The 23,295-nt window shown below is 35.4% G+C and overlaps 1 protein-coding gene across 1 annotated transcript; it reads left to right on the forward strand.

The window, feature by feature from the left end:
* The first annotated feature begins 5,536 nt into the window (after positions 1-5,536).
* On the forward strand, positions 5,537-8,883 carry LOC107921113 (potassium transporter 5). Its single transcript, XM_016850985.2, has 9 exons — positions 5,537-5,756; positions 5,835-6,057; positions 6,136-6,384; positions 6,505-6,543; positions 6,622-6,882; positions 6,972-7,024; positions 7,127-7,241; positions 7,333-7,587; positions 7,729-8,883. The coding sequence occupies exons 1-9, from the start codon at positions 5,565-5,567 to the stop codon at positions 8,790-8,792; spliced, it is 2,451 nt and encodes an 816-aa protein (XP_016706474.2). The 5' UTR covers positions 5,537-5,564; the 3' UTR covers positions 8,793-8,883.
* Positions 8,884-23,295: the final 14,412 nt, after the last annotated feature.

Here is a 23,295-nt window from a genome sequence, read left to right on the forward strand (position 1 = left end):
AGGGTTGGTGGCAACTTCATCTTCGTTTATTTAAAACTATAATAATAACAAGTCGATTTCAAAAAAAAAAAAAGGTTTCGAAATCAATATTAGTAAATGTATTTGAAATGATCATTGAATATATGAACTTGCACATTTGGCATGTTAATTGTATAGCATCATTTAATTTTAACTTGAGCATTTTAAATGTATTATGTTTTGTTTTTATATTCAGATTATAGAAATGCCAATGAGTTGTATTTAGCGTAAGATTTTATTTTCCTGTGCGTAGGTTAGGTACTTAACGACTCGATCATCGACTCATCATCTAGAGGCAATCCCAAACTCAAGTGTTGGTGATGTGATCATTTTGGTCTTGGCATGTACCTAGGATGTCTTGTGGTTAAAATGATCATTTTGTATTTCGTTGGCATTTTGGAGATTATGTATATAGATGCATATGTATGTGATGGAAATAGTCATGTTGATGTCTTGTCAGGTAACTTGGTTCATATGTCTTATGATTTAATGGTTGAGAAATGTTGTGCTATGTGATGTGGTTTGGTTGATACTTGGTTATGGAATGGTGGATGGTATGCTTAGGTTATGTATTGGAAATGAATTGGTAAGTTTGATGCTTAAAACATGAGATTGTTTGAATGGTTATTTGATGCTCGATTTGGTAATACTGAAAATGCCATTGTAGGTTTATTAGGTTGGTATGAATGTGGTCTTTGGTTGGTTTTTAATTTGTTAATTGAGGTGCCAACTGTGACATATTGGCTAGGCATTTGGGTTGGTTGTTATAAATGATGATTTTGGTTTGATTTTGATACTTTTGAATTGGATTAGATGTGGTTTGAATAGTTGCTTGTTTCCAAAGTGTATGTAGGTTGAATAGCTTGTTTTGGAAGGTAATTTTAGGTACACACGACTGTGTGCCTTACACAGCTTAAGACACGACTGTATGGCCTGTAGGATTTGGTTGATTTTTGGTGCACATGGTCATAGTCTGTTACATGGCCCAACAACACGACCGTGTTACATATTTTTGAATGTTTACACTATTGACTCACACGACCTTGGTGAGTTTACACGGCCGTGTGACTCCAACCCCACACGGCATCAGTTTGTTGCATGGTTTGCCTACATGACTGTGTGTCCTATCTCACATGGCTTTAGCATCTCCACACGGTTAGGGGACATGGCCATGTGACTCTTGTTTACAGATTTTTCCCATCTTTTTGTTTTAGTTTCAATTTGATCCCTATTTGTTGTCGGGTTGGTTTTAAGCTTTCGTAAGCTCGATATTAACCCAAAATTGATTAAACTACATGATATAATTGCTCATATGTGATGAATTGATATCTATTTAAGATTTTTGAACTATAAATGTTTGAAAATGTTTTGTATTTGTTAGTTCGACGACTAGATCGGGTAAAGGGTGTTACAAAACCGATAAGTGATCCAAATAATTGTTGAATAAAATCATTCACTGAGCAAGGCTCTATAGACGTAAGACCGTTGCATCTTAATCGTGTTAACAAATATCATATATTAATTTTCTCCTTACTTTACTCATGACATAATTTTGCATTTAATCTTTCCGTTCGTTTCTATTCCAACAATATTTAGAATGGAACTAATTTTGAGTAAGCATGATGTAATTAGCCATTCTGATTTAAATTTGCATAAAGTAATGATTCCTTTACACCATCAAATCTGGCTGCCGTGGGTAACCACCTTTTTTATCCTTGGCATATTCTTTTGCTTGTACACTTCAACCACCTCTTCAGTCTTAACCCATAAAAGATTTTCTACCGTTGGATTGGAAAGTGTATATAACAAAAACGAGGATTTGTACTGCCAACCTATAAATAAAAAATGACTAGATAAAAAACATTAAAAATTGAGTTTGGCGTCCATACTTTATATTTGTGGAATTATTGAACTAAATGATTATTATTTTCTGTATCCAGAAGATGTAAGCCTCCCAGTACTTTTTTCCTAAATTTGGAGAAGGAATTTTAATCCCAATTAAAAAAATAAATGGTTAAATTGTACCATAAGTCTTTATATTCTTCATAAATTTAGTATTTACTACTTATTATTTTAATTTTAATTTTTAAAATTTTAATCATTTTATTTTTCAGATTTTAAATTTTAAATTTAACTATTAACATTATTTTTTTTGTTAAATCTATTAATGCGACATTTTAAAGTATAAAAAAAAATTTCACTTGTTAGTAATGTAATTAAAATATATTTTCAAAGTTATACCGTTTGAAAAATAAAAATTAAATCATAAAATTAAATAATAATCATTGTAGAATTAATTTATGTTGGTTGTTCCACACTTTTTTACAATTTTGTAAGCAATATATCAATAATGTAATAAGATATTTTATTAATTAAACAATTAAGAGAAATGTATTAAGTTAAATAATTATATTAAATCCGTGTTCAAGGATAAAAATATATGCGAGGCCTGAGGTATACGAAGTAATTTAATAATCTAAACAAAAATATGTTTTTAGGATAAATTACTAAATTAAGTTTTGAAGAATACTAGTAATAAAATAAATAATTGTTAGAGTTGTGTGACTCAAATTCCTGTTAAAAAAATGGCAAGATAGGAGGATCTATGGGGTGAAGGCCGAGAGCCGACGGTGCAAGTAGAATCCATATATAAGTATAATTATTCTATTTAATATTAATTTGAATAAGGTGTTTCAACCATATTGCATTGCTTCTATTAGACTTTGATTAAAATAAGATTTTTAAACCTATAAATAGACGTAATTGTCTCTCCTCTTGTATCATTCGACTGATACAATTTTTTAGATATTGATACAAATTTTTAACTGCTACTTAGTATCGACAATACGTCTGAAAAAGTATCTAAAAATATCAAATTTAGATATTTGTACCTTGTTGAAGTAAGAAACCATGGTATATACGTTTGGAATAGATTCCATTTTGAGAGAGTTGAAAAAGTACTATCTCGTTGAAAGGTTCTATACATCTGCCCTTTCTCGATGTATTTCTTTATACAAACACTCCGTTTTTTTTTTGGCTTTTTAGATGGTAAATATTTCTCAGAACATGGAGTGTAAATCAAACCTATGTTTAAATTGAAATTGAGATACTGATGCAAGTTCTTCTCTTCTGAATCAGATGGATTCATAAGACGTACAAAAAGTTCACGCCCATCTTTATCTCTAAAGATAGGGTGCCCAAACCACCGAATGACTATTTCATCCTCGTTGTTCATTGAACCTGCTTTGAATAATCCTCCTTTTGCTGGATTATTGCCATTGTAATCATAAAAGACTAATTTTTTAGGAAGTTTAGACTAAGCTTATGATAAACTTTGATTTTCGGCTAACCTAGCACTAACTCTTCGATATATTTCTTGTTTGAAGTTCGAATTCAATAGTTAGTGAATTTTTCTCCTTCACTACATGTGATTTTTCTCAAAAAGATTTTTATGTAAAATTTGTGTGTTCTTTTTTTTCTCTCTTTCTTTACGATTCATAATCATTATCGATGTTCGATTTTTATATTAATCACTATAAAAAATTTATTGATTTCAAAAAAAAAATGATATGAACCCGTGAGGAAACTGCCCAGCACCTTCCAACAATTTCGTACTTCTTCAGTTGACTTTACATTTTCTATTTTGTAATTTTTAAGAAGTCAATGTCATTCGCCATCAAGATGGTGAATAAAATGATTTTTTTAGGTTATTAAACTTATTGAATTCTCAAGCAAAGTGGAAAAAATAATTTACATTATTAGTCATTAAATTGTGAGTAAATTTTTGTTTTAATCACTTAATTAAAAAATTACTATTTGATTATTAAATTATCAAAAGTTTCGTTTATGTCATTGAGTTATTAAAATTAATGTTATATGGCTTTACCTATTTGCACTATCTGTACCAATCGAAAACTCTCTTTCTCATTCTCTTCTATAGTTTAGTTTTTTCGATAAAACGACTTTCGACATCACGAATTTATGAATCAAAAGTTAAATAGCTTTTTTTTCCAATCTTTGATACTAATTGTCAGATCAACTTGGATATAAAGTATATTCTTTTACTTATCGATCGGTGTTGATCTACAGTACCGATCGTTGAATTGTGACTTAGAGCTCGCTGGCAAAGTTTTGTTTTTTTTTTAAAGAAAATTTTAAATAATTTAATAGTTTAAATGAAAAAATTTGAATAATTAAATTATAAATATTTTTAATTAAGTGAGCAGAATAGGTTGATTGAGAATTTCAGCTGTATTTGTCTTGTAGTGGTATTGAGAAAAAGAAGAATTATTGCAATAATGCAGGACAATATATTAGTTTTTCTCACTTTCAATGACATAGGCCACGTTGGTGATGAAAAGTCAATGTCTGTATTTTCAGCATTATTTTAATATTATTTGGTTCTCCTTCTCCATTGTAATTTAAATTTGACTTTTCCTTATTGCTCCCCATTTTTACTTGTTTTTTCTTATTGGAGAAGAGGATATTTGAACCCTAAATATTAACCCATCAACATAAAATTTCTTTTAAAAGGTGGATATAATATATATATTGTAATAATATCAACCCCTAAAAAGTTTTTGAAATATTTTAATTTCATATGGAAAACTTACCCTTCATCAAATAAGTAAGAATATTATTGTTCTCTCTTCAAAAAAAAAAAAAAGAATATTATTGTTCAATGTTATCATGTTCCTATAACTCAATTTCTTCTATGAAAGCCATTTTTAATAGATCCTATGATAACATAATCTTCCCTTCCTAGCCTAAAGGTACAACATAGGACATACTTCCAACACTAATTTATTAAAATAATATGTCTAACGTTGTACATTTATTTGGAAAGAGAAGGAAAAAAGAACATTAATTTATCATATTTTTATTTTAGACCTAGCATACATCAACAATATATTATTGAGTTTTACTAACTTTCTCTGACAAAAATGTTTGAATGGAATTTATTTTATTGAAAAGAAATCTATTTATGTCCATATAATTTTATATATAATTAATATTTAAACAGGTTTATAAAACATTAATCATAAAATCATATTAATTTTACATGGATATAAAAAAAAAATTTGTAGCCTCCGTTTTCACTATGTAAATTCATAAGGTAGTGCCAACTTATTTTATATTATCTTATTGCATTATTAAATGATAGTTTTACTTTTTTTAACCAAAATAATAAAATATTCCAAAAAAAAAAAGAAATGCTAAAGAGAAAAACTCCAAATTAACTTCTATGCCAAGATGGAAATCAAGGTATAAAATTGACATAACTTAGAAATTAAAATCCCTATTTAAGTTTTTTTTTAAAAAAAGAATTTTCCTATTTGTAAATATTTTTTTTACACAGAAGTGAACTATTAAAATAAATAAAAATAATTTTTTTAATGCTGTTCACATGTTGCATTATGCCATTCATTCATAAATCAAATTATAAATCCATTAATTAAGTTAAGCTTGAATCCAGATCGTTTGACCTTAATGCCTATAAATAAATTGCCAACCCTTCACTTCATTTCTCACCGTCATCGCAACTTATGGAAGAGAACAAACCAGGTATGGCCGAGAATGTGGAGAAAGGTGAGGAGATAGAGATGGCAGTAGCAGAAGCTGATAAAAACCGACTAAAAGAACGAAAGTTCTCGTGGGCCAAGCTGCGCCGTGTGGATTCTCTCAATTTGGAGGCTGGCAGACTTTCATTTTCTTCAACCAAGTCCCCCCATTCCAAGGTTGTCGCTCCGGACTACACTCATTTATTTATTGCCTAAACCTACAAACTTTTGTTTACTTTATGTAATTTTGTATAGGTGGATTGGATAAGGACGTTGAGTTTAGCATTTCAGTCTATTGGAGTGATATACGGAGATATTGGAACATCTCCACTTTATGTATACGCCAGTACTTTCACTGACGGTATTGGTCACCAAGATAACCTTATTGCGGTTCTTTCCCTCATCATCTACTCCATAGTTCTAATCCCTTTTTTTAAGTATGCATTCCTCGTCTTGAGAGCCAATGACAACGGTGAAGGTAAAATTAAATAGAGTTATTCCTACCTAGCTACGCGGTCAGCGCTATCTACCATAGTTAATTTATATGATTGATCAGGTGGAACGTTTGCGCTGTATTCTTTGTTGTGCCGACATGTGAAACTGAGCTTACTTCCGAATCAACAACCAGAGGATAGAGAGCTGTCTAACTACCAGTTGGACACTCCATCCAGCCAGTTGAATCGAGCATATAAAATTAGAGGAAAGATGGAGAACAGTTTAAAAGCCAAACTTACTATTTTCGTGGTCACTATCCTTGCGACTTCAATGGTTATAGGTGATGGGGTTTTGACCCCATCTATCTCAAGTATTCCCTACATATCTGCTCACAATTTGTCACTACCATCGACTCAATCAAGACAGTGCGTTTATTAACCATTTACTTATAACTCATTTACATTAATATAATATTCTTTCTTTTCCACAGTTCTTTCTGCGGTTGGTGGCATCGACTCCTTGGGGCAAGGTATAACTCTTACTTCTTCAACCATTTTTTGCCTGCATAAATACACGTATTGACGTAAAATGATTGAATAATATTCAGACGCTGTGGTGGGAATTTCTGTGGTAATTCTGGTCATCCTGTTCTGCGTTCAACGATTTGGAACTGACAAAGTGGGATATTCATTTGCCCCAATCATATGCCTGTGGTTTACCTTGCTAAGTGGCATTGGTTTGTACAACCTCTTCACATATGGTTGGGGTGTATTACGTGCGTTTAATCCGTTGTATATAGTGGATTACTTCAAAAGACGCGGTAAGGACGGGTGGATATCACTTGGAGGAGTAGTACTTTGCATTACAGGTGAGTGCTTCCAGCTTTTACTTCATTTCTTTTTGTCATTTTGATACCCTTCCCTTTTATGTCTAAATTCTATGGACATTTGACAATAGGAACTGAGGCTATGTTTGCTGATCTGGGTCACTTCAATGTTCGAGCAGTTCAAGTAAGTTATTTACTTCACGCAACCCGTGGAAAATAGGATGGTTTGATAGGAAACTATTGTACATATATGTTATTCAACATTTGTTTGTGCATGGATCTGCAGATTAGTTTCTCCACTATTACCTTGCCTGCTTTACTTACTGTATATAGTGGCCAAGCTGCCTACCTCACAAAACACCCTGAACACGTTGGGGACACTTTCTACAAATCTATTCCAGGTAAACATCTTTTGTTAAGACTAGTATGAAAAGGGATGCTTCGAAAACAAGTTTTGTTATGAACAATGTATTTTATTTGGATATTATGTAGATCCAATCTATTGGCCAACATTTGTGGTAGCTGTAGCTGCTTCCATCATTGCAAGCCAAGCTATGATATCAGGAGCATTTTCAATTATCTCTCAGTCGTTAACACTGGGATGTTTTCCAAGAGTTACGGTGGTCCACACCTCCACTGAGTATGAGGGGCAGGTTTATATACCAGAAGTCAACTACATGCTCATGATTGCCTGTGTTGCAGTCACCGTTGGGTTCAGAACCACAGAAAATATCGGTCACGCATATGGTAATTAAGCTCGTAACCCAAATTTCAAAAAATTTGAAATGCAAAACTTAAAATTTTATTCTGAAGCTTATTTGGGTATATGAATTGTAGTTAAGTGAAATTAATATCAAGGATAACACTTCATTTCTCTTCGGTTTACAGGAATTGCTGTTGTAGCTGTAATGGTGATCACAACATGTATGGTTACACTTATCATGCTTGTTATATGGAAGACAAACATATTATGGATTGCTCTCTTCTGTGTGTTCTTCGGCACTATAGAGACCATATATCTCTCATCAGTCTTGTATAAATTCGTTGAAGGTGGCTACCTTCCACTGGCCTTCTCACTTATCCTAATGACAATCATGGGAATATGGCACTACGTGCACCAAAAAAGATACGAATTTGAGCTCAACAATAAGGTTTCAAAGGAATACATTAAGCAACTGGTAGAAGATCCAAGGATAAACCGGGTACCAGGAATCGGTCTTTTGTACTCGGAGTTGGTTCAAGGCATACCTCCCATATTTCCTCATTTCATTTCCAGCATTCCTTCTATCCATTCAGTTCTAGTCTTTGTCTCCATTAAGAAACTTCCAATCAGCAAGGTAACACTAGAGGAGCGTTTTCTCTTCAGACATGTGGAACCAAGAGAGTATCGAATGTTCCGTTGTGTTGTAAGATATGGTTATAAGGATTTCATGGGAACACCTGTAGAGTTTGAGCAACAACTGGTTGAGAAGTTGAAGGAATTCATTCGTCATGAATATTTCATGGCTGAAGGAGAGGCCGCAGCTGTAGAGAACTCGCCCCAGAGCTCCAATATTCTAGCAAATCAAGGAAAAGATAAAGGAAGTAGTAGAAGGGCTGTTTTTGTGGAGGAAACACTGAACCAGCTCAACCAATCTCATCGTTCCTCAGCCTCCATCCAGTCATTCAATGTGGCCAAATCAAATAACTCGTCGAGTGGGATCATATCAGCAGCACCACCCATACTGGGGGCTGAAGAAGAGATTCAGTTTGTTCAGAAAGCAAAGGATGAAGGAATTATTTACCTCCTAGGAGAAGCTGAAGTGATGGCTAAACCCAATTCTTCCTACACAAAGAGGATGATTGTGGATTATGGCTATAATTTTCTGAGGAGAAACTTCAGTCAAGGGGAGAAAGTGATGATGATACCACAAACCAGGCTTCTAAGGGTTGGAATGGCGTACGAGATTTAGAGGATGAAAAGCTGAGTGAGTTTACATATAATATATATGTAAGTATAGTGTGGTAACTTTGTCAATAAAATATATCTTTGCTTCGGGTTAATAAAAATTGCAATGCTACTACACACGCAGTTGTTAAGCACAACACATTTATGGCACCCATATGTTTATATGATCTTTAATAATTTCAATATAATGCTAAAACAAACTAAAAAAAAATGATACTGGAATTAAGTCAAGAGAATATAAGCAAAAATTGAGTAATAATGATGAGGATAAATTAAATTATGATTTTTTTAGGGGTAAGCTAATAATCACTCAATTATAAGAAAATTTTATTTTAGGCATTTAAAATAAAATATATATAATTTAAGCACTCACGTTTTTATAATTTGATCATTTTGATCGCTCTCGTTAAAATCACAAACGGCAAGCTGACGTGACAGTTAAAAATAAATATAATAACAAATTTAACCCTCAACTTTTACATATTATATCTGTCGAAACTATTTTTTTGAAAAAACAAAAATTAGTTGTTGATTTTAAAAAATGAAAAATTGCGAGTCGCCACCAATCTTTTATTGAGGTGTGATTGGATCACCTAAAAACGACTTTAATCTACGAGTTTTAGAAAAACGGATCTGGGAGTCGGTTACGTACGAGGAAGGATTAGCACCCTCGTAACGCCCAAAAATTGGTACCTAGTTGATTAATTAGTGTCTTAATGTTGAGAGTTAAAAAATATGATCTTTAGTAAAAACTTAAAAAATGCGTTACTTATTAAGACTCTTCTCATTTCGGAGAAAGAAAATGTCACACCCAATGCGTTAGGGCACGATATTCTACTTCTTCAAAAATGAGTTTGTCCAAAATACTCGTGTAATAAAATTTAAAAGAATATTCATTTGTTTAAGATTTATAAAGAAATCGCGGCCCAATACATTAGGGCACAATTTCTCAAAATTCTAAACATTGAATATTTTCTTTATTATTTTTTAGGGAAAAAAATCTTCATCTCGAGAAATCAACGCGTCACATCCAATACGTTAGGACACGACATTTTGAATTCCCGATAATAAGCTTTTATTTTGTTTGATCAAAGAGCATTCTCGATAATTAGATTCAACGAAGAAAATTGGAACCCAATACGTTAGGGCTCAATCCTTTCGAAGATCCTAACTACGAGTATTGCCTTTATTTTTCAAAGTTTTCTATTTTTAAGAATTCGAGTAAAAAACGGTGTAATGCTACATTTGATGCATGAATAAATGCCGCTTTAACAAATAATGAATACAACAATGATATAGGAATAATATGAACAACAAATACACGAAATTAATACAAATAAAAAATAATAATCAATGACATGCAAAATATCAAATAAATGAGCAAAATAAAGAAACACTCTTTTAAAATATAAATGAAAACACAAATAAATAAACGAGTGAAAAAAAATAAAGAATATAAGGTGTGTGTATAATATATACATTGAAATTATGAAGAATAAAAAACACACATATGGATTTATATATACAAATATGGATTATGAAATTAATAAAATATATAATGCATTTACGAAAATAAAGAAAAATATATAAATATATATATAGATTATAAAATGTGTATTAAAAATATAAGTATATATATATGTACATATATAAGTTATAAAATAAATATATAGATTATGAAAATAATGATTATATATATAAGTTATAATTATATTATTGAAATTAATTAATTCTCTAAAAAATAATAAAAATGACTAATTTGAATTGGAGATGGAAATCTGGGGCAAATTCGTAAATAAATGTAGACTAAGGGACCATATTGAACACGCGAATAACATAGAGGGGCTGGAAAGGAAATTCTCACTTTTCCCCTAAAACGGCGTCGTTCAAATAGGACTAATTTAAATCGAAAATAAATTAAAGGGGTAAATTTTAAAAATAAAAAAACTTAATTGCAAAAACATTAAAAGGCAGAGGGGCTAAAAGCGCAATTTACCCTTCAGCATAAAAACATGCGGATCCTAGGCCGGGTTGGGTCGGATTCGGGTCGGCCTCCCCAAAACGACGTCGTTTTGGGCGTCTGGGGACTCTCCCAAAACGGTACCGTTTTGGTACCTTATAAAAGCCCCAATCTTTCCAAAAAAATCATTTTAATGCCATCTAAAAAAAACTCCTCCCCCCAGTTTATTCGACCTGGGCCCAGGCATCGACCGATCGTCGGCCACCGCGTCGGCCGCCGATCTCTGGCGACGACACCGCTGTCTAGGGTGGCAGAAAAGGGAAAATGAGTTATTCGGTTCTTTCGAAGCCCCTAAACCCAAATCTGGCCCCGAAACCCTCAAAATACTGCTGAAAGAGCCCCAAATCTTCGAGAAACCGTTCGATTTCTGGCCGTCTATCCTCGGAGACGACTAGCTCGACCGTCCACGGTGATCTGGGCACCACTAAAGGTTGTTTCTTTCCTCTTTATTTTGTTTTATTCGTTTGTTAAAAAAAATATAACAGTAGAAAAAAAAATAAAAATTGTAAGTATCAACCTTTTTTATCGATTTCGCTCTTCGTATTGAACTCTCGATTTTGCTGTGAAAATAATAAATTTTTTTTATTAAATTTCGAATCCGTTTTACAGTATATCAATGGCTTTTTTATAGCCGAAATATCAACAACATAAAGAAACAAATCTTTTTGATTTATTTGATTTGCAAATCTTCGATTTCCTTGCCATATACTGTTTCTTGCTTTTCTTGCCGTGCAGGTACGGGCTAGGTGGCTGCGGCGCAAACATTCACCCTAGAAACCCTAGGGTTTCCTGAATCTGTTTTGGGCCACTGTAATTTGGGCCACTATTCTTGTATTTTGGGCCTCTGTATTTTGGGTTTAGGTTTTGGGCCCATTTTATTGTAAAAGGACTGTTGTATTTGGATTGTTTTATTTGCTTCGTTGGGCCAATTACAGCTGCCCCTCTTTGCTCGTTATCGTGTAACGGAAACAGAGCAAAAACTTTTAAAATGCCCAATTTTGTCCGGTCGTGCTGGACCTTGGTACTCTTCTTCTTCAAGTAGCCACATTCCTTCTTCAGAGGTATAGGAACTAGTGCTTCAATCTACTGCACTGCAATGCCAGGGAAATAGGATTTGTACATTGTAGTTTTTCAAGAGAACAAAATTTGCTATCCTTAATCTGCTCCATTGCAACTTCAGGGAGATAAGACTTATAGCTTCAACTTGATCTGCTGCAACTTAAAAATAAATTTGATGCGATCTGCTCTACTGTAATTTCAGAGAGATAAGTTCCATTATTCTAATCCACTCCACTATAACTTTAGGGAGATAGGATTTGTTTATTCAGTTTGCCCCACTGCAATTTCAGGGGGATAAGACTTGCTTTCTTGAGTCTGCTCCACTGCATCTTCAGGGAAATAAGACTCGTTTTCTTGGGTCTACTCCACTACATCTTCAAGGAGATAAGACATGCTATGATCTACTCTTTGCAACTTCAGAAAGATAAGATCTATCACTTTAATCCGCTCCACTGCAACTTTATGGAGATAGGATTATTGGCTTTAATCTGCTCCACTGCAACCTCAGGAGATAAGATTTTCCATCTTGGGTCTGCTCCACTGCAACTTCAGGGAGATAAGACTTGATATGATCTAATATACTGCAACTTCAGAGAGATAAGATTTATCACTTTAATCTGCTCCACTATAACTTCAGGGAGATAGGATTATTGGCTTTAATCTGCTCCACTGCAACTTCAGGGAGATAAGATTCGCCATCTTCAGTCTGCCCCACCGCAACTTCAGGAGGATAAGACTTGCTTACCTGAGTCCACTTCACTGCAACTTCAGGGAGATAAGCCTTGTAGCTTTACTGATCTGTTCTCTGGGAATCATGACCTTTAAAATTCATTTTATGAACTTAATTATGCCTAGTGATTAGGATGTCATGATCAAAATAAATCAAATGCTCCTAACTAGACATGTATGAATGACATTTGAATGAATGCAGAATGACATTTCTTTCGAAAATGATCCTTCTTTATCATTTAGGTTGTCATCACTCAAAATTTATTAAGGTTTTATTGCTAACATGCTACAGCGCCCTTTTTGCTTGGCTGGTGTCTCCCAAGCAAAACTTAGTCAAATTGTCCCACTTTATCTTCTTTCGTTGTGACCCAAAGGTAGAAAAATCTGGTTTTTCCTCAATCTTCTCCTATCGTAACTCAAGGATGCAGATCATGAAACTCCTTGGTCCTTTACACCATTCCCCGGGTGTCATACTAAATTCTTATGCGCAAATGAAGAATTTCTTTTCTAAAGGGAACTTCTTCCTATCCCTTGATGCTTTGTCACCAATCAAGATTTCTTGTCATCTCGTTCAATCAACATTTGGACAACAAAATCTGAAAGAACAGTCTTAATTTAGACTTTTTCTTCTTAGACATTTTAACTTTTAAACTTGGTGCGTTCTAAACAATAGTCCTGTTTTAGGTTACTGTATTATTTAGAAACTTCTAGAGTAATATGCAAAACTTCCTTTGTGAAAGTTTATTAGTCCATTAATCATTATTCTAATGCAACATGGTTGCACAAAGATCAAAATACTGACTAAGAAATGAGTTAATTTAGGGCATAGCTCGAATTCAAAAAAAAAAGAATTTATTGATAGCAAGTGTCTTGAAAAGAAAAAAATATTCAAGAACAGCAAAGAATAAAGTATTGCAAGAACAAACAAATTTAGTACAAGTAATATAAAGAGTAGATGTCTCGGATATCGCAACTTGAACTTCTCCTACAAACTAAGAACCATTTTGAATTTAACATGTGTTTAGGAGGTCTACAGTACTTCGTCGATGCCCCAAGATGTCGCCTACCCTTTTCTGTTGATTTAGGTATAGCAAGATCACCATATGCCCCAATCTGATCAATATTTGATCCGCCGTTTTCAGGTTTTCAACTCAAATCCCCTTTGGTCTCAAGGCACCCTATGCGGGTTTTCACCTTGGCCTCTCCTTTTTTTTTGTGGTTCAAAGCGCCCTTTGCGGGTTTTCACTTTGATCCCACCTTTTCCTTCAGGTGAAATATTTCTTAACTGACTCTAAGTTTACAGGATTCGGCAAATTTTTACCATCCATCTCAATCAAAATCAAAGCTCCTCCAGAAAAAGCCTTTTTTACAACATAAGGTCCTTCCCAATTTGGCATCCATTTCCCTCTAAAATCCTTTTGTAAAGGGAGGATCTTTTTCAACACCAAGTCCCCCTCATGAAATTCTCTAGGACAAACCTTTTTGTTATAAGCTCGCATAATTCGTTTCTGGTACATTTGACCATGACAAACAGCTTTTAGTCTTTTTTCTTCTATCAGGTTCAACTGATCATACCGAGATTGGATCCATTCAGCCTCATCCAACTTTAACTCAGCCAATACCCGGAGAGAAGGGATTTCAACTTCAATGGGTAAAACTTCCTCCATATCATAAAACAAAGAAAAAGGCGTTGCCCCAATAGAAGTCCTGATAGATGTTCTATAAGCAAGAAGAGCAAAAGGTAACTTATCATGCCAGTCCTTGTAATTTTCAGCCATTTTCCTTACAATTTTCTTGATATTTTTGTTGGCCACCTCCACTGCAGCATTCATTTTTGGGCGATATGATGATGAATTATGGTGTCTAATATTGAATTGACTGTAGACTTCTACTATTGTGCTGTTATTTAAATTCAACGCATTGTCAGATATGATTCTTTCAGGCATTCCATATCAACATATGATTTCTTTTTTCAAGAACTTACTGACTGTTGACTTCGTGAGATTAGCATATGAGGCTGCTTCTACCCACTTAGTGAAGTAGTCAATAACCACGAAAATGAAACGATGTCTATTAGAAGCCTTTGGCGATATTAGCCCAATGACATCCATTCCCCACATAGAGAAAGGCCATGGAGAAGTCATAACATGAAGAGCTAAAGGAGGCGCGTGTATTATATCCCTATAAATTTGGCATTTATGGCACTTATTGGCATAAATAATACAATCTCTTTCCATGGTGGACCAGTAATATCCGAATCTCATGATCTGTCTTGCCATGGTGAATCCATTGGCGTGCGTTCCACAAACACCCTCATGGACTTCTTCTAAAATTTCCTTAGATTCTACAGCATCCACGTATCTCAACAGTACTCGATCCTTTCCCCTTTTGCACAGAATCTCTCCATCTAAGACATAGTCAATAGCTAGTCTCCTTAATGTCCTCTTATCATTCTCCGTTGTCTGATCTGGAAATTCGTGATTCTTCACATATAGCAATATATCTTGGTACTAAGTATGATTATCATTCTCTACTTTTTTAATACTGTAGCAGTGGGCTGGGATTTCATAAATACTAATTTGAATAGGCTTCATGTCTTCTAATTTGTTCACTTTAATCATTGAAGCTAATGTAGCCAGAGCATCAGCCATCTGATTTTCTTCTCGTGGGAGATAACAAAATGTAATGTTGTCAAACTCTTCAATCAATACCAGAACCAATCTCCAATAACGAATTAACTTGGGATCTCTCGTTTCCCATTCCCCTTTTAGTTGGTATATTACCAATGCCAAGTCTCTATATACTTCTAGCGTCTTAATTTTCTGCTCTATGGCTGTCTGGATACCCATGATGCAAGCTTCATATTCATCCATGTTATTGGTGCAATCAAAGTCCAATTTACTGGTGAAAGGATAATAATCTCCATTTGGAGATACCAGGATTGCCCCAATCCCATTACCTACCGCATTCGAAGCTCCGTCACAGTTTAACCTCCAAGAATGACTTTCTTGAGAATCCTATTCAGTATTTACTACAGACATCAAGTCTTCATTCGGGAAATCAAAGTTGAGAGGTTCACAGTCTTCTAAAGCTCTGCTAGCCAAGAAATCTGCTATCGCACTCTTTTTGATGGCCTTCTGACTTACATATACTATGTCAAACTCGGAGAGCAAAATTTGCCATCTAGCCATCCTCTCATTCAACTCAGCTGATTCCATCATATACTTTAAAGGGTCTAATTTTGAAATTAGCCAAATCGTACGGTAGAGCAAGTATTGCCTCAACCGTCGTCCAAATCAAGGCACAACATAATTTTCAATAGATGAATATCTCATTTCACAATTAGTGAATTTTTTACTGAGATAATATATCGCCTTTTCTTTCTTTCCAGTCGCATCATGTTGACCCAACACACATCCCATGGAATTGTCAAACACCATTAAATACAAAATCAATAGTCTATCCGGGCTAGGTGGCGACAGCACTGGAGTGTTTGATAAGTATTGCTTTATCTTTTCAAAAGCTTCCTGGCACTCTTCATTCCAAACACCTGGATTATGTTTCTTCAGAAAACGAAATATGGGGTCACATTTCTCGGTCAACTGTGAAATGAACTGAGCAATATAATTCAGTCTTCCTAAAAAACCTCGAACTTCTTTTTGAGTACGCGGTGGCGGTAAATCTCGTATTGCCTTGACTTTGTTGGGGTCAATCTCGATTCCTTTTTTACTGACTATGAAGCCCAACAACTTTCCTGACCTGGCTCCAAAAGTGCACTTTGTTGGATTAAGCTTGAGCTGAAACTTTCTTAGTCTTAAGAACAATTTCCTTAGGACCTGTACATGTTTCTCCTCTGTTCTAGATTTGGCAATCATATCATCAACATAAACCTCAATCGTCTTGTGCATCATGTCAAGGAACAAGGCTACCATGACTCTCTGATATGTTGCTCCCGTATTCTTTAATCTGAATGGCATCACTTTATAGCAAAATGTTCTCCACAAAGTAATGAATGTAGTCTTTCCCATATCTTCAGGATGCATCTTTATCTGATTATATCCTGAGAAGCCATCTATGAAATAAAACAGCGAATATCCCACCGTATTATCCACCAAAATATCAATATGTGGCAATGGGAAATTATCTTTTGGGCTTGCTTTGTTCAAATCTCTGTAATCCATGTACATTCGTACTTTTCCATCTTTTTTAGGGACTACAATAATGTTGGCTACCCATTCAGAATATTTGACCTCCTATAAAAACCCAGCATCAAACTACTTCTTGACTTCCTCTTTTATTTTAAGCACAATAATAGGCATCATTCTTCTGAGCTTCTGTTGAACTGGCTTGCAATCCTCCCTTATAGGAAGGCGATGCACTACAATGTCAGTGCTTAATCCGGGCATATCTTGGTATGACCATGCGAAGACATCTTCGAATTCTTAGAGTAATTCAATGAGGTCTCGTCTTGTCTCTACGGAAATCTCAGTTCTAATTTTCACATCTTTTCCTTCTTCCAAGCTCACAATTTCTATTGATTCCTTGTGAGGTAGGATTTGTTTTTCTTCCTGTTCTACCATCCTCAACAAGTCCAAAGGTAAACCACAATCTACGTCACCTTCAAAGTCATCCGATCCCTCTGAACACATGTTTCGTTCAAAAGGAAACTCTGAGTTTGTATCGGCGTCATTCACGTCGTTGATATATAGGGACCTATTATAGTTACAAAAGAATGTATGAATTTACGTATAATTATTTGTGAAATATGATTATAAATGAAAGAATGAGTTAATATGTTTACTCGTATGGAAAGAATGAAAGAATATTTGCTCGAAATAATTGTAAAGATGTATCTTATTAAAATAATGATGTTTGAACATAAGCCTATTTCACAAAAGAGTTCTTATTGTCTCTAGGCTAAAACAACAAGTTTGTTCTAAATATTACTCTAAAAAAGTTCTAAAGACTTCAGGCATTTCTTCCGCAATCCAATTATTTAGAACACTCTCAGGTTCATAAGGACAAATGCCTAACAAGCTCCCTTCTTCATTTGCATCCTCATTTATGGCATTGATGTGCTTATTTTCCAACGTCTCTTCGATGCTTTCCTCAATCAATATCCTTCTCTCAGAATGAATGATCCCTCCAGATAAGAAATTTTTGGATATGTGGGGAATTATCATTGGCTCCCAATTAATCTTCTCCCCACTTAGACGTGCCATTCTTCTTTCCTGCCTTTTTTCTAACTCTTTTTTTCTCTGTCCTTTATCTAGCTTATACCTTAAGCCAAAGTGGTCTTGTTTCTCTTTTAACACCAAAATCTCAATTCTTCCTTAAAGATATTTCCCTAATCCTCTTTTGGGTAAAGCTCCTTTCCCTACCAATAGTTGCAAACCCATCTCTGTAGTTTTGGATATTTTAGGCACTAGAATTTTGCTTCCTTTAGGAATAAATGTTGCATTTACAAACTCCAAAGATCGAAAAGAGCATTCCACCGATTCATCATTAGTTTCCACATACGGCACCTCATTAGATACTGCCGCAATGATATCCTCTTCGGCGTTTATTGTCACCAGTCGACCTTCTAATACTAGCTTCAGCTTCTGAAGCAATGATGACGGTACACCCCCGCTGAATGTATCCATGGTTTCCTAATAAGCAATTGTAGGAGGGCTTGATGTCCATTACGATAAAATCCACATCATAAACTGTTGGGTCAATCAGTAAGGGTATCTCAATTCTTCCCATGACCTTTCTTTCTATACCATCAAATGCCCTCACTATATTTAGGCATGTTTTCATGTGCGAACTGTCTACGGGAAGCCTGTTAAGTGTGGATAATGGCAACACGTTCAATGTCGATCCATTATCAATCAACACTCCTGGCAAGGTATACCCCTTGCATCGTGTAGTAATATACAAAGCCTTAGTAGACCCCATGCCCCTAGGTGGTATTTCATCATCATTGAAGAATATGAAATTATCAGCACTGATATTATTAACCAATCGATCCAATTTGTTAACAAAAATATCATTGGCCACATAGGTTTCGTTCAGCACCTTCATTAACGCACTTCGGTGTACTTCTGAATTCAATAGTAAGGCTAGTACAGATATGCGAGCCAGTTGTTTATGCAACTGTTCGACAATACTATACTCACTGTGCCTCAAAAATTTGAGGAATTCCACAGCTTCTTCCTCATTCACTGGCTCGTTGATGGATAACACAGGCTTAGCTATTTTCTCCTTCTTTTGTTCCACTGTTATGGCCCTTCCTTTCACAGGTTCTGGATAAGCACCTATACTCTGATCCTCTGTAATCTCCTTTCCTGGGATAGTTGTATTGCACTCATAGTTCCACGGAACTTTCCTACTATCTTGGTAAGAAAAGGTTGCAGGTTTCTTAATTATAATCTTTGGCATTACTGGTGTTCTCACTTCATCATTCTTTGGTCGTGAGATGATGATGATAGGATGAGTTACTTTTGGAACCTTCATTGATTCCAATGCGCATTACTTCCTTCTTCCTTAACTTCTTTGTAAAACTCCACTTCTTTGTCATCCATCATGCCTTGAACTAAGGCTTTGAATTCTGTACACTCTTGAATCTCGTGTCCCTCCTCGTTATGGAACTCACAGTATTTTTTTACCCTTCCAAAGCTTCTTTTCGAATCCAAAACAAACAACCCCCTTTCTACCATCTTCTTCCAGACCCATTTTGAAGGAATTTTCGCTTCTGCGATATCTTCCTTGATTCTTCTACCCATATATCTATTTATCATGTTCATTCCATTATCATTATGATTAGGCAACGGGTTCTCTGTACTGGGCGAATCATCTAATTTAACAATGCCCATGTCTATAAGTCTTTCAACCAGCTTTTTAAACGCTGTACAATTTTCTATGAAATGCCCTATGATTCTCGCGTGATAATCGCATTATGCATTTGCATGGTACCATTTGGGGTACGGAGGCTGTAAAGGTTTTAAGTAGTAAGGGGAAACAACATGTGCATCAAATAAATTTTGATACAGCTTCCTATACGACATTGGAATTGGCATAAATTAAAGCTTCTCCGTGTTTTATCTTGTGTCAGGTCCCTGTTTTGATGAACCTTGTTTGTTAACAGCCACCTTTCTCGACTGATTCATCGTAATCATTTTTGAATAACCCTTTCTATATGAACTTGGGTTGTTGACCTCATTTTCTTTCTTCTTCGAGGCCGACTTTCTACCACTTTCTCTAGCATCAATCTTCCCACTTCTGATAGCATTTTCTATCATTTCACCATTCATAACTATGTCAGAAAAGCTTTTCGTGGCACTTCCTAACATATGTGTGATAAATAGGGCTTTCAATGTGTTAACGAAAAACATTGTCAACTCTCTTTCTAGAAGACATGGCTGAACTTGGATGACAACCTCCCTCCAACTCTGTGCGTATTGTCTAAAACTTTCACTGGCCTTCTTTTCCATGTTTTGTAGAGTGATTCTATCAGGTCCCATGTCAGTTACATGACTGTACTACTTTATGAATGCCTGTGCTAAATCTCTCCACGAATTAATCTGGTACGGCTCAATTGATTGTACAACTTGGATGCTGCCTCTGTGAGGATATCTTGGAAACAATGTATCAACAGTTGGTCGTTATTAACATACCCAATCATCCGCCTACAAAACATGGTAATATGAGCTTCGAGGCCACTAGTTCCATTGTACTTCTCAAACTCTGGCATTTTGAACTTGTAAAGGAGTACTAAATTGGAAACCAAGCTTAGTTCTTTAGCATCAATCCCATGGTAGCTCTCAGTACTTTCCATTGTTCTAAATTTTTCTTCCAGTCATTTATACTTTTCTTCTAGCTGTTTTGGCAATTCATCCTTCATTTTTTCTTTTCCAGCTGCTTCATCGAAGTCAGGGATAGCAGGATTAACAAGGTTGTCTCCGGGGTTAGAGCCTGATCCAGCTTGAAAATTCATTAGTGTTGCAGCACCAGCCTGAAACTGCTGAGGCTTGATGGTGAAAGAAGATTTGTGTGGATATGCCTCAACATGCTGAGGGGTAAAGCTAGGGGGATAAACAGGTCCCTCACTGTCTCCTTCTTTAACATTGAGCACATAGCTCTTTCCTTTATCAGTTTCTCCAGTCAACAACTGAGTTAACTGAGTCATTATTTTCCCCTGAGATTCCATCATTTTGTCCATCATATTCTACGGAATCTTCTCGAGTTACTCTTTCATTTGTTGTTGAAGCTGATCCTGCATTTCTTTTTGGAACTGTACTAGCATTTCTATCCTTTGGTCCATTCTTTAGTTTTTGCTCGAGTACCGTAGCGGTGTTTGGTAGGATGGTTGGTTTCCAGATTAACTGAGGAATGATTTATATCAATTAAAATCTTTTAACATTTTTAATGCATATGAAGCAATGCAATGCATGAAATGAATGCAAAAAAGGTGTCACTTTTGATTTAATTCCATTTAGGAAAACTTTACTAGAAAATAAATTTCTTTACATAAAGTGAATTACAAATAAGGCTTTGCCCTACTACTCATAACTCTAATCTTTCTAAGTAACAAAGCTAACTTTTGCCCCCGATCTGACTCTAACTCATACCTCACGCTCAGCATGTCAGCCTGCACCACTGAAGTCTGCATGTGATTAGCCACTTCTCAAATCTGGACCACAGCTTCCCTCATCATATGATCTCAGATCCTAACTTGATTCTGAAAGTAATGAAGCTGTTCATTATTACAACTTTCATTTGCTTCCAAGTACTCAATCCGGATCTTACGATTTTGCAATGCCGTTTCTAGTTCTTCTATTCTTTTCTTCATTTCCTCAATCTTGCTCAAGCTTGCTTTCAACTCTATTGCGGAGTTTCGATTTCGATACTGACGAAGAGATCTTTCCAACTCGGTCACCCTATCCTTTAATTCACATTTTTCTCTTTGGCTATCTGAAAAACTCTTTTCTAAAGCCTCGTTTCGTATCTGCACCTCTTGGAATTTTCGTTCCCATCTATCGGCTTTGTCCTTTTCTTCACGAATTTCTGCTCGCCACTGTTCTAAAGTTTTTCCCAGCTCGACAATTCTCATTGACAGACGTAACTTTTTATAATCTGCCTTCAAACTATCCAACTCCTCCTCAGCCTTGTTTTTCCTTTTTCTTAATTTCTCAGTTTCGAGCTTTTGAACATCTATGTCTAATCTTAAGTTCATCTTCTCTTCCTCCATTTGTTCTATCTTCCTTTCTAAATCCGCATTTCTTCTTTCAAAATCTTGTCTTATGATTTCCAACTCAGAAGGGACGACCTGCAAATATTCCTCTATTGACTAGCTATTTTCCTGATTTGACTTGGGTGTATTATCATTGATCCTCCTAACCCACCATTCATTATACTCAGGAGCTGTCATCGGACCCACGACTAACCTTTTCATCCGGCGAGTTTGCTTCCATGCACTGGATATCTCTTGAATCTTTTTTCTATAACCATCATCCCTGTATGAGAATTCACAATAAACTATTCCTTGGGTCGCAGGTATAAATTGCCTTGACCTATACTGCCTTAGCACTAGTAATGGGACATATCCAACAGCTCCCCAAATCCAAGCAGAGGAACCCAATCAAAATTACCACATCTATACAGGATCTCATTCGGAAGCAACCAAGGGGCTCCCCACTCGATGTCCTTTTCTTAAAGATTCTGAAGAATTGCCATCCACTTCTCCTCTGGAATTTCGTCTCTCCTCGGTGTGGTTACAATCTCTTTTAGTGGCGAATAATTTTCGGAGAAAACCCGATACGAAACCCTATCAACCTTCCAAAAGTGACTGTGAAACCAAGCGAGTAGGAGCTGCGCACATCCAATAAATCTACCCTCTCCCGCTTTCCGGCATGCACTTAATGACCTGAAGGTTTCTGCCAAAATTGTCGGAGTTGGTGTAACCCTCTTATCAAGCCGGTCAAATAAATTAGTGACTACTTCATCAACATGTCCTAAAGCTTTGGGGAATACAACTTAGCCATATATACTCAAAGCAAAGACGTCTACCCTTTTCCTCACATCTGGGTGTGTTAGAATTAAATCCTTCAAACTCTTCCAATGAATGCACTTGCTATCCCTCTTTTGCTTAATCCGTGCAGCAACCCATTTCTCACTCATCCCCGTTATATTCATTAGCTTCTTCGAAAAGGTTGGCACATTTACAGCTCTTGAGTAGACTTTATCTACTTGAAACTTTGAACATCGAAGTAAAGCCACATATTCTTCTATCGTAGGGACTTTCCCAAATGTGAAGCAGCTGTAAGCAGAATTCCAAAACTGGGCGAGGGCTCGAAACAAATGCTTGTCTACCTTCACATCAAGCAAATATGGCAAATCCCCATAATTATTATAAAATAGCTGTTTAACCTCGTCATTCCACTGGTCCTAGATTTCCTTCAACTTTTGCAAATTGTTTTGAGTTACACCGATGCGAGTAAAGTCCCATAATTATGATACATATCCATTAGCCAAACTATCGCCTTTCTCTTGCTGTGTTGTTTCAGACCAAGTTCGGACAACTGCATTATCCTCCACTTTATCAAGAAACCCTTTTTCCATGATAAGCTTTCTATCTAGCAACTGAATATGAACCGACGCCTTTTATAATGAAATGAAATGCCATGTCATGTAATCAAAATAAAACACAAAAATTCAG

Source organism: Gossypium hirsutum, chromosome D01 (genome assembly GCF_007990345.1).
Source record: "Gossypium hirsutum isolate 1008001.06 chromosome D01, Gossypium_hirsutum_v2.1, whole genome shotgun sequence".
NCBI lineage: Eukaryota > Viridiplantae > Streptophyta > Magnoliopsida > Malvales > Malvaceae > Gossypium > Gossypium hirsutum.

What these genes read in the sequence shown, in the direction of transcription:
- LOC107921113 (XM_016850985.2), top strand. Translation starts at nt 5,565, where the DNA reads ATGGAAGAGAACAAACCAGGTATGGCCGAGAATGTGGAGAAAGGTGAG. An exon ending in CATCGACTCCTTGGGGCAAG is followed by an intron (nt 6,544 to 6,621) that starts GTATAACTCTTA and finishes AATAATATTCAG; the next exon opens with ACGCTGTGGTGGGAATTTCT. An exon ending in AAATATCGGTCACGCATATG is followed by an intron (nt 7,588 to 7,728) that starts GTAATTAAGCTC and finishes TTCGGTTTACAG; the next exon opens with GAATTGCTGTTGTAGCTGTA.